The 12908-nt window shown below is 36.5% G+C and overlaps 1 protein-coding gene across 1 annotated transcript in view; it reads left to right on the forward strand.

The window, feature by feature from the left end:
• Nucleotides 1–220: 220 nt before the first annotated feature.
• The window catches only part of LOC122428655 (putative uncharacterized protein ENSP00000383407), a 44439-nt gene continuing 31751 nt past the window's right edge, over nucleotides 221–12908 (forward strand). The window contains exons 1-2 of the mRNA XM_043448680.1: nucleotides 221–244; nucleotides 6124–6255. Coding sequence (XP_043304615.1) covers nucleotides 221–244; nucleotides 6124–6255 — 156 coding nt within the window. The remainder of the gene's footprint in view (nucleotides 245–6123; nucleotides 6256–12908) is intronic.

Genomic DNA, 12908 nt, shown 5'->3' on the forward strand with positions numbered 1-12908 from the left:
CAAAGATCGTGGTTAGTCTCCTTCTCTCCTTTTATTAGTGAGGGTTCCTCATTAATTTAGAAAATTGTTTGTTCAACAAAGACCTATCTCATCTGATAATGGTCTGTGAATCCCTGGGATTATGGCAAGGATTTTACTCTGGAGTAATCTCCCGGGAGCTCTGTCCAAACAGCTGTGAAGCCGAGAGAGGGCACCGGACAAGGGGCGGAAACTGACCAAAATGAATCTCTTCTGCTTTTCGCTGGTAAGATTTTTAATACATGTACCGTTTATATCCTCAGTTTTATTTTATTGTCTGGAACTAGGGTCTACCCTAAACCCCCTAAGTGGTGATATTAATACATTTTAGGATTTCATAAGAAAGTCTACATTAGAAAAATAAGGAAACATTTTCATTAAAGAACTTAAGCCAACTCAGAGGCAAGTAATTTACAAAAACAGCATATATTTGTCTGTAACAATGATCAGTTACTTAACAATTTGATACTGAATTTCTAAGTGTGAGATGTAGATAGTCTTTTTGAGGAACTATTTTCTTCTTTTCATTATCGAGCACAAGAATTTTTATTTTGCAAAATATGCTGCATTGGGGTTACTGGTTTTGATTTGGGACATTCTGAGTAATCAAAATTCCTTCTTTATTGTTTGAGTAATGGATTCAGTTCAATGTTGGTTTGGTTAAACCACCATGGAGGCAGCTTTCTGAGTTACACTGCCCTGTAAATGCAAGGTACAATAGATTAATCCAGTCCTGCAGATGCGCTCATTCAAGGGAATAGGCACCTCTCAAATTCTTTTTTACATTATTGCTTTTTTTTTTCCTTTAGTCTGAAGTGGATCAGTGGAAGTTAGCAGGTAGTCAAGATCTGGAATATTTTATAACTCTAACCTGCAATTGTGACCATCTGCCAATGCTAAAAATGGATTTCAAAAATAGTTTTATTCATTTCTATCTGTGTTTACAGCAGGGTATTATGCCTATTCATTGGTTTTTCAAGATGTCAGTGGGAGATCCCTGTCATTTGAGGAAATAAAATGGTTTCCTTTGATGTGTGTTTTCTTTCCAAATTGCAAATAAGATTAACATAAGTGCTAGAGATGGTGCTGACATAGTTGTATACCTAAACAGGAGGCATTTTAAGCCAAGATAAGGGATTTAATCTTACAGCATCTTGAAAAATAAAATGCAATTGTGAGTTGTGGCAGGCTGAATCATCGAGTTCAGGTTGCCTATATAGTCCTAATTTACAAAATAACCGCCGGTGCTCAACTTCGCTTTGTGCCATATAAATCTGACTGGAGAAATCCCATTTCAGGTGATTTAAATGGTATTGTGAATTCGCTTCTAGTTGCTCTAAAAGAGCTATATGTGGTTTACAGGAATATACTTCCCATGGAAATGGGCAGTGGAGCGGCAGCGCCGACCGTGTTCTGAAGTCGCGCTGAATGGTGCTATCGTCAGTATGCTAATGTCTCTATAACAGAGCAGAGCTCAGCATAGCGTGGCATACGCTTTGGAATCCTGCTAGTAAAGACATAAAACCATATAATGAGCGTGATTGTCTTTCTCTGTAAGATAGGGAAGGTGGCACGTCCTCAGAAAGGATTGCTTCAAAGCCATGCCTCATGGACTCGATTTGACTGTCAACTCTTTCCCATCTTTTTAAGTTATCCTTGTTCAGAAACATATTAGCTTAGGTTGAACCATCATTAACACTGACTTATTTTGGGTAAGCATTCCGAGTTTATATGTGGTTAAAATTAATTACTATTAAAAGAAAATGTCCACAAGGTACTTGGTAAAAAAAAAAATCAAAATTATTTTAGGTAATTTTATTCCTTCTTGGGGAATAAATAAATAAAGTTATTTAGCATATGGGTTCTCAATCAGGGTGTTGTGACACCCTACTGTGCTGTTATGAGCTGTGTAAAAGGGGTGGGGTCATAGTTTTCGCCAAGAATTGGTGCATAATTCAAAACACATTTTACCTGTGCCTATAGGAATGTGAACATGTGGGACACAGCATTTTAAAGAAAAAATTAAAAACTAGCAATTTAGTGGAGAGATTGCAGAATTAAAAAATGGAACTGTATATAAATATATTGACCTTTAAATGTTTAAGAAATAGGTGATGCTAAATAATAAGCATTGAATAAAGATTAGCATTAGGAAAGTCAATGAATGAACTAAACATTCTCTTAAGTATAGGGGGAAATTGTAAATCTTTTAGTAAATGGGATTTTTAAGAGAAATATAAAGCCATACTTAATGAACTACCCATTTTTGACCAAGGATACTATAAATAATCCATTAAAGGTGATTGACTATTATTTTGGATCTATAAACTCCAAATGGGGTCTATTTTTCAAAAGGGAGGCAGGAATATCCTTTTATGTGGGCCAGTCTGAATCCAGAAATTTTCATGGTGATAAGGCTTTTAGAAAGCTTGCTCATTAGAAGCAGGATGATTTTTTTGTTGAGCTCATCATGGAGTTATTGAGTTTAGCTTGACTTTGTAACCCAGTAAGGTTACAAATCAATTTCCCGTGCACCATTTCTTCAGTGATTTGAAATGCTTCCTCTATCTTTATTTGGTTTATATATTTTATCCCATCCTTTATCCCATATTTATCCCATCAGTTTATATATTTTATCCCATCCTTTTCTTTTTGACTGTTCTACATACCTATTAAGGTAATTCTAATGCTCAGCAGATATCTTACTCCGAAGAATGTCCTCTCCTTGTTCATCTTCAAAATGTGGACTTTTTAAATCTCTTTGCTTCTATATATATACAAAATCATCTTATCAAGTTATATGAAAGTTTTTTATGGGATTTTGATGAAAATAAATTAAAATTTTACACCTTTAGAGGAAATTGACTTCATTCTGAGGTTGAGTTCTCCCATCCACAAACATGTATAACTCTCCACTTATTCTAATCTTTCATGGCCTTTAAAGATGTTTTATAATTTTCTCTAAAAAATTCTTGTGCATCTTTTGCTAACTTTATTGCTCATGGTCTAAAGAATTTTGGTTGCTATTGTGATTTTTTTCCCTAATTTGTTTTTGCTGATTTATAGATGTGTTGTTGACTTTCAAATATTGATATTGCAAGGAAGTGGTGGTGGTTTAATTGCTAAGTCATGTCTGACTCTTGCAATCCAATCCTATAGTCTGCCAAGCTCCTCTGTCCATGGACTCTCCAGTCAAGAATACTGGAATGAGTTGCCATTTCCTTCTCCAGAGGATCTTCCCGACCCAGGAATCTAACCCTGGTCTTTCTGCTTCTAATAATCTATGTTTTTTTCTGAGACTTTTTATGCAGATAATCTGTAAGTTTTCCTCTTCTGTGGCAGTTATACCATTCTCAGCTTCTCTCTCTCCCCTATAACACTGACAAATAAAAATACTATATGGCAGACATCCTAGTCTTGCTTCTAACATTCATGTAATTACTTCTAATTGAGTCTTCCTGAGGTTTTTGATAAATAACCCTAATGAGGTTGAGAAAGTCCTGTCTTTTCCAAATTTGCTGAGATTTTATCAAAGATGAATAATAGATTATTTAAAGCCTTAAAATATTTATTGAAGTGATAAAATTTTTAAAGCATGTCACAGTATGTTTAAATGTTGAAATATCCTTATATTCCTGTAGTTGACCATGGTGTATTTTTAAATACATTATTAAATTTAATTTTGCTAATATTACATTTAGGAGTTCTTAAAACTATAAGTAAAATTGGTCCCTAGTTTTCTTGACTGGCAAGAAAAAGTTATCATTTTATTTTGCTAGAATTACTGATAATCTGATGTTGTAATGCCTCAATATGTCCTCCACATATTTACCTGAATGATTTATAGGTTTTCCGGTTATTCTTTTATGCACTCTGGGTGAACTCATCAGCATTTTCTAATTCTTTTGAGAGGTCTAGAGTTCATCCCAATTTTTGATTATTAATGCAAATGTCTGTGGTTATATTATTTTCAAGACTTCTTAATTGTTTTATTTTTTGTTTCTGCCTGTTTTGGTTTCATCATAGGTTATTTTAATTGTAAAATTCCTTTTTTATTTAGCTCGTGTGACGATGATAAATGTTCTCTTTAAATTATTTTTCACCTGTTTCATGATTTTACATTCATACAATGGAATGGAAATGGAAATGGCTCTATTTTCAGATTAACAACTCAGTTGACTTTCTCAGCTTTTGATCCCTTCATGTGTTTTGGCTAATGCTGAAGCATAGCTCTCTTCTCTCTCTCTGACTCTCCCCGAGGGTCTCGGTCTCTGCCTTTCCCTCTCCTCTCCTCTCACCTCCATCCTCCCCTCTCTCTTTTCTCTCCTTCCTGGCCTCTTTACCTTTCTCCATCTAGCTGTGAGGCAAAAATCTCCAGTCTTTCTGAGGCCCCAGTTTAGAAACAAGGTTTACATTGCTGATCCATGTACCTCATCCCAGGGTGATACTTGGTTTATTACTGATCCAGTCACTGAATCAGTTGGCAGCTTGTCTTTGATCCCAGTTTGCGTTGTTGAATTTTACTTTTCTGGCCTATGGCTTCCTAGAAGCAAGAGCCTCAGCAGCTTTTGGAAGGAGATTTTCTCAGCCTCCTTCCATAGCTGTGGGTGCTGCTATAGCCCCTGGATTTCATCAGGGAGCTTGCTTAATGTGGAGGACCACCACTACACATAATACCACAAGGTCCAAGATCCGTCAGTGCTCCCTGTTTGTGGGCCGGCACTTAACAGGTTCAAAGCTTAACCTCCAGTCACCACTTTGTGATTCTGTTAGGCTTTTAGCTTTCCTACATGTTTAGCTATTTAGAGCACACATGTCTTAGGACCTAACCTAGGTCTTTTAAATTTTCCCAGTAATTCATTTGGAGCTCAAGCTGCTTGAATTATGGAACAAGTAGCGCAGAACTTATTGGTTGAAATTTTAGAGGTAGACAATGTGAATATAATTCAATCTTTATTTTGTTTAAATCTTAACAAAATGTATTTTTAAAGATGAGAACATTTGTTGTACAGTATTATGATTTCTCACTCACTTTTTTCTGTAATCCAGCAGACATTCATATTGATGACATCATTATTAGCATTATCAGTTACTATGACTAGAAATTTTCAGTATATTGAGTATATACCTCTCTCCCTTAAGACTGTCTCCAGCTGATGCCACACAATACAATTCAATCTTAAAAGAAAAAAAATCATAACAAGTCAATTAGCCAGTAAGTTTGCTTCCCAAATAAAAGAAGCAGAGAGTTCATAATAGTTTTACGTGTTGATTCAAACATTTAAAAATTCATTGTTCCTAAAAAGGATAAAAGCAAGTGAATAATATAACTTATTAATATAAATACCCTAAACATTAATATTAATGCCTTTATTGTATCTGTGGGATATTTTTGCTGTTTCAAAGCATACTCTGTATTTAATTTTATCCCAAGTTCTTCTGTAAGGTGAATGAAACTGCAACTTTATAGTTGAGGAAGCTGAAGTACAACAGATTATGTTTCTTATACAAGGACATAGTACTAATTGATACTCTCATCAGAGGGATGCATATAACTAAAAACTTTGACCTGACAGCCAGTGAAGTTTATAGGTGTCCAAAGAGGTTTTTTCTTAGTACCTTGAACTTTATGTTCTCATCATGCTTCTTGAGAAACTGCCTCATTTTGGGGCTTCTTTCGTGGCTCAGACAGTAAAGAATCTGCCTGCAATGCAGGAGACCTGTGTTTGATCCCTGGGTCAGGAAGATTCCCCTAGAAAAGGAAATGGCTACCCACTCCAATATTCTTGCTTGGAGATTTCCATGAACAGAGGAGCCTGGCAGACATCTGGGGGGTCACAAAAACTTGGGCACAACTGAGCAACTAACCCTTTTACCTTCGCCAACACAGAGCTTTGTTTTAATTCCTGGCTCTCTAGTGACTGCTGAGAATGCCTCTCTTGGCCGTCTTGCTCACTGTTGAACACTGGCATACCATAAAGTATAATCCCAGTGCAAAGCATCATTTAGATAGGGTTCTGTATAAAGGCGGGTAGATGGTTAGACAACTTTCCAATGAAAATTATCATTTTGTTATTCCTTAACTCAGAAATCTCTCTATTGCAGGAAGGCTCTATGGACAGCTTATATGAACCAGTCCCAGAACAACAAGCTCACCAAGAGAGGAGCTTGGGTAGAAATGATTCCTTTTTCTCACCCTCTGAGGAGAGTGGAAGATCACACAGCGATCTCTTCATGGTGAGTGAAACTTAAGTGAATCACCTCTTTTCTGTTGTATATTTAGAATCACTTCCTTAAAGAAGCATGTTAATATGGCAAAAGACCCTGTTTTCTGAAACTTCTTCATTTACTTTTAATTTCTACTTTCATTGTTTTGTCTTACGTGATTTTGGTTTATTAGCATGAGCTACCACTTACAAAGTATGTATTAGATGATCGTGTAGCTAAAATTATTTAATCAAAAGCAAACTTATGACAAAGAAGTAGTTGTATTGCTTTCTAGATGATGAAATAGCAGGCGAGAAATACAACATAACTTGTTAAAGTCTATAAATCATTTAGTGTTAAAGCTAATAATTAAATACACATTTATGTATGTCCACATCAGTAGTTTACTGGTAAACCAGGTTTTTGGGGTGAATGGGGAGAACCTGAGATTTGTAGCATTTGCCAATTCCCATGGTTCAAATGGTCCTACTATGGTTGACTTCAAGCTGCCAGTGGTTTAATAACAGGCTTACAATACCTGAATATTTAATTATTCATTCTCTCTAGCGCTGACTTCAGCACACCACTCACTGCTTTAAAATCTGTGCTACTTCTTTACTAAGCTGCTGCTTAAATTTATGGACACACACCATCAACTTACAAAATGTTGAGTATTATTAGGATGCAAAGGCAAATCGTTTTGTGAATTATATTTATAATTACCAGAGGCAGAGAGTTCTCCATGCTCTGCAAAATTAGCCCTGTTCCTGTTTTACAGTGCAGGCAGTTTTCTTAGTCAATTGTGCTGTAATTAAATTAATCCCATTATAATAAACTTATTTCGTTTCTACTTTGACTTGGGAAAATATAGAAAGTCCTATGTCTGCAGCAAATAACGAAATTTTCTATACTTAGACGTAGACGTCACCTCTTACCCTTGTAATCACACATTTCCCCAATAATAGCAACAAAAAATAATATCAACTATTATTTACTCAGGGCTTTCTTTTTGTCAGGGACTGTACTGAATGATGTTTTATATGGAATTATTTGTGCTGGTCCTCACAATAACATTATAGAAGTTTAGAAATGTTGAGAAAGGCTAAATAACTTTCCCAGTTAAAGAGAGGATGACCCCAAAAAAATAAATAAATAAAGAGAGGATGACCCAGAACTCAAACTCAGATCTTTTTTTTTTTTTTTGCTCTAGAGAAAAAATTAGATTAAAATACCTTCTAATGTTACACCAACCTACACAGCTACCCATTTTATTCACTGGGGACATTGAAAACTTATTTTCCCAGCTTACCGAATGTTTCTATTTCCCAGAAACTTAGATCAACAAAAAGATAATATATTATTAGTCAGTGCGTGTGTGCCTAGTTGCTCAGTCCTGTCTGACTCTTTTGTGGCCCCATGGACTGTAGCCCGCCAGGCTCCTCTGTCCATGGGATTTTCCAGGCAAGAATACTGAAGTGGTTTGCCATTCCCTCCAGTAAACAAGTTCAATAATAAGTCTCAGTAAGTAAGTATAATTTAAAAAATTTAGTGCAGTGGAAACTCCGCTCTGTACCCTTTTCAATATCCTTAAAATATGGATGCTGACAGATATGTTTAAGAGGAAGCAGCAGTACATTTTACACCTCAATGTGAGAGAGAGAGAGACCTCTAAACATGGAGAATGTCAATTGACACTGCAAAATGTTTGTAAGCATTTTTACTCTATAATTAAAAAGAAAAGTTAAATAGGATTAAAAGATTCACGATATTTCCTTAAATGTATGAATTTAGTAAGTATGCAAGAAAAATAAACAAGTTCATGGCCAACTAGTTTACTTTGTTATCAAACTTCATTGACACTGCAAAAGTAGATGAAAATAAAACATGATTTAAATTGCTACAGCTCTCTTTCCATATATGTATGTAAAAGTGACAGTCACTCAGTCATGTCTGACTCTGCAACCCCATGTACTATACAGTCCATGGAATTCTCTAGGCCACAATACTGGAATGGGCAGCCTTTCCCTTCTCCAAGGGATCTTCCCAACCCAGGGATTGAACCCAGATATCCCCCATTGCAGGCAGATTCTTTACTAGCTGGGTCACACACACACACACACACACATATATATATATAATTAAATACTCAGGTAAAAGTATACATTTTATATATGCATATGTAATAAATATATATGTATCACAATTTAATTTTAAAATATATGCATATATATCAACATAAATGTTTATATGTATATAAATATCCACTTGTGCTAAATCACTTCCATTGTGTCCGACTCTTTGCAACCCTATGGACTGTAGCCTGCCAGGCTCCTCTGTCCATGGGATTCTCCAGGCAAGAACACTGGAGTGGGTTGTCATGCCCTCCTCCAAGGGATCTTCCAGACCCAGGGATTGAACCAGTGTCTCTTATGTTTCCTTCATTGGCAGGCAGGTTCTTTACCACTAGCGCCACCTGGGAAGCCAGTATATAAATGTATATGTGTATATATGGAGAAGGAAATGACAACCCACTCCAATATTCTTGCCTAGAGAATTCCATGGACAGAGGAGCCTGGTGGGCTACAATCCATGGAGTCGCAAAAAGGTGAACACAACTGAGCAACTAGCACATGCTTACATATGTGTGCATGTATATATACATGTTTATATCCTGAGTTGTGAACCTGACTCCATGGATTGTAGCAACCAACACATGCTTACATAGATATACCAACATGAAAATGATTCCACAGCTTGGATAAAACAAAATTAGTCTTTTAATCATGAAATTTAGTGATTTTAGAACTTTCCTCACTTTCCATCTAAGTTTCTGAAGAATGAAGGCTTTTTTTCTCTTACTATTCTCACTTTTCTTTTCTTTTTTTTTCCTAATTCAAGGGGGAAAAGATTTGGACCAGTCATAATAGTATTGAAAATAGATGCTTCTTTATAGATTAATGTTCTGAAAATACTATGAAAAGACCTCTAAACTTAATGGAATTATTCCTCAACTCTGAGAGTTCTCAGCCCAAACGTGTTTGTAATTTCCCTGTAGAGAAGAGGTACTCTCAGACTCAAACACTTTACACCCAACCCAACAGCATACATAGAGTAGAAATTTATAGTCCATACTAAAAATAATGTCATTTGCCACATGAATTGAAAAGAAAAACCCAAATGAGAGAAGAATCCTAGGCCTCTAGGCTTCTCTACTTTATTTATGCATACTTGTTAGAAGTCATACTTATTAGAAGTCTGGAGAAGGCATTGGCACCCCACTCCAGTACTCTTGCCTGGAAAATCCCATGGACGGAGGAGCCTGGTAGGCTGTAGTCCATGGGGTCGCCAAGAGTCAGACATGACTGAGCAACTTCACTTTCACTTTTCACTTTTATGCATTGGAGGAGGAAATGGCAACCCACTCCAGTGTTCTTGCCTGGAGAATCCCAGGGATGGGGTCGCACAGAGTCAGACACGACTGAAGTGACTTAGCAGTAGCAGCAGTATTAGAAGTGAGAAGTTTTTTGAGGTTGTAAGATGTTCCAGGGACCCCAAAGAGAAGATCAGGTGTAGACCAACTGCATAATTAGAGAGATGTTTAAGGGAAAAAAAGTAATGTTGGGATTTTAAATGAAGAACATCAGAAATATCCAGTTTACATTTTAATTGAATTTCTAGGAGGGATTGGTAATGGAAAGCTAAACAGTCTAAAGAAGAACTGGTTTAAAGTGAGACTTTATTAAATTTTATAAAGATAATAATAAGTGGTTCATTTATAATATATAGCAAAGCCAGACAGTTTTGGAGGGCTACTACCAATAAAAGATTAACAGTAATAATAATAGCAAAAAAGTTTGGTAGAGTGAATAATCATGCAACTAAGCAAATATGCTGAAGGAAAATAGACTAACATACTAGCCTAGCTAAAGATTGATTACTTTATTACATTAGTTAAAACGTAGGTTGTTACTGCTTGATTCTGTACCTATTTTAGCACCACTTTATTACGTCTTAAGCTAATAAATGATCTTGAATTAGAAAAAAAGTGAGAACATAAAATGTTTGTACCTCTGCCAGTTTGGGGTTAACAAGATCAAGCCTGAATTATCAAGCTTGCCATCTATATTGATTGAAGTAAGCCAATAATTGTCAGTTTTCCACTTCATTTTGCATCTCATAAATTAAGTCGCTAAGATATTTAAGCCTTTTCAAAGTGTTAGTGTGTTAGTCGCTGAGTCGTGTTTCACTCTTTGTGACCCCATGAACTGGGGCCCGCCAGGCTCCTCTGTCTTGGAGAATTCTCCAGGGAAGAATACTGGAGTGGGCAGCCATTCCCTTCTCCAGGGGGTCTTCCTAACCTGGGGATAGAACCTGGATCTCCCAAATTGTAGGCAGATTCTTTACTGTCTGAGCCACCAGGGAAGCTCTTCTCAAAAACGAGCTTACATGTGGAACAGGGGATATAGCTCTACTATTTGTAGGATGCACAAATGTTCATTCAATAAATATTGGTAAGCTAAATGAATGGATCGGTGAAAATTCATTAGTCATGCTAAAGAAAGTCTTAATTACGGAGAATGTATGATGCAGCGTCATACATGAGCTTTGGGGGTGGGCACATGTGAATCCTCATTCTAATTTTGCACTGACTAGCTATTTGACTTGTAAAAGCTGTTAAAATTCCCTAGACCTCAATGTCCTCCTCTATCGAATGAGGACAGCAATCCTTGGTATGCGGGTTCAGCCTAGTTCAGTTTCAGAGAAGAGCATCCTGTCTTTCTTCTGAGTACCCAAGTTAGAAGGACAGATGTATTACAATAAGAGCTGTGACTACAACCGCTGCCCTGGGTAGCCTGTATGTGTACTGTCTGTGAGCTAAGAACAGTTTTTACAGTAAAACAAGTAAGTATACCCATTGCAAAGGGAAAGTGTTAGTCGCTCAGTTGTGTCCAACTCTTTGCGACCCCATGGACTATAACCCGCCAGGCTCCTCTGTCCATGGGGTTTTCCAGGTAAGAATACTCGAGTGGGTAGCCATTCCCTTCTCCAGGTAATCTTCCTGACCCAGGGATCAAACCTGGGTCTCCTGCACTGCAGGCAGATTCTTTCCTGTCTGGGCACCTAGGGAAGCCCATAAGTGGGCTACAACTATTTCCCCTTACTCTCAGCCCTGCAGCAGTTCTACTATCTGATGTCAGGTGAGAAGGGTCACTCCTTTAATTTTTAAACACAGATAAATAAATTATCTCAAATATCTATCTAGTAAGAATTCCAAAGTGTTGGGATAATTGTCACTATTGAATTTTAATGGCTAACTGCTTCTAATTAATTTTTTAGCACTTATTTTGTGTGAGACACTGTTAGAGTCACTTGGCACATATTAGTGAATAAAATTGTCAAAGATTAAAAAAATAAATAAAAACAAAAGTAAAGAAGACCATGCCATAGAAACTGTATGTGGCCCACAGAGCCTAAGCTATTTCCATCTGACAGTTCATGGGAAAAGTTTGCTGATCTAGCAAACAACATTTTTAAAAAGAAAACCAGGTAGAAATTAATTTAATAACATTGTACTTAAGTATATGTAAAAGATTATTGCTTGCATCTTTCAACTTGTAATTATTATGAAAAGTTAAGAGATATTTTATATTCATATAGATTTTGAAATCTGGTGTGTATCTTATACATCTCAATTTTGATGCTAAAATTTCAGTGGTTGAAGTGAATCCTGCTCCTAATAAAACAATAAAACTTGTGTATTTTTAAGCCAGCTTCAACTTCAAAATTTAAACTAAATTAAAATTTAGTTCCTCAGTCAGACTAGCCATATACCATTGCTCAGTAGCCACATACAGTCAAAATGTCTACTGTATTGGACAGCGTAGAATTAGAGGCTTGAAATTGCTGGTGATGTTGAGGTATCCAAGTAACCAAATAATATTAATTCCCTGCTTTACTTTGGGAAATACAAAGTATAAAAATACTTGATGATAAACAGTTATATACTTTTAAGAGACAAGACTATAAGAAATAAGTGTATTAACCAGTGAGGAGGCTGAGATTAGTGATGTGTCTGAAATGGAGTCAAGGCTACGGTTCTGGCTTCCCAAATACTAATCTTGTTCTTTGGCCTCTCTGTCCCAAGCGTGTGTGTGTGTGTGTGTGTGTGTGTGTGTGTGTGTTGCACGTCTAGGCAAGAGTTAGAGAGAGTAGGAGAGGCTGAGTGGGAGAATATGTTTTGAGGAGATAAGTGAAGGGGAGGGGAAGACAGAAAGATAAAGAATCCAACCTTGTTATATACACTGAATATAATCTAATATATATGACATGGCAGAGAGAACTTGAGATGGGCAATGAAGTTAATAAACTTGAGTTTTATTCCGGCTCCCCAGGCAGCTGAAAACTCTGTATCCTTGAAAATGTTATTGAACTTCTCTGACCCTAAGTTTTCTCAGCAATAGAATATGGATAAAGATGTCTGTCTCTTGGTTTGTAGCGAGGATCAAATGTTATAACACACATTTAAGCACCTGGCATAATGCATGTTAATGTTCATTTTCCTTCCTTCTACAACCCATCACACCAGGGCAGAGTGATCCTTTAATTTAATATCCTTGATTAAATGACTTTAAGTCAAACTCTCACTTGAGCTTGGATGTCGTTTTAAAATAACTGCTAAAAAA

This window comes from Cervus canadensis, chromosome 27, assembly GCF_019320065.1.
Source record: "Cervus canadensis isolate Bull #8, Minnesota chromosome 27, ASM1932006v1, whole genome shotgun sequence".
Lineage (NCBI taxonomy): Eukaryota > Metazoa > Chordata > Mammalia > Artiodactyla > Cervidae > Cervus > Cervus canadensis.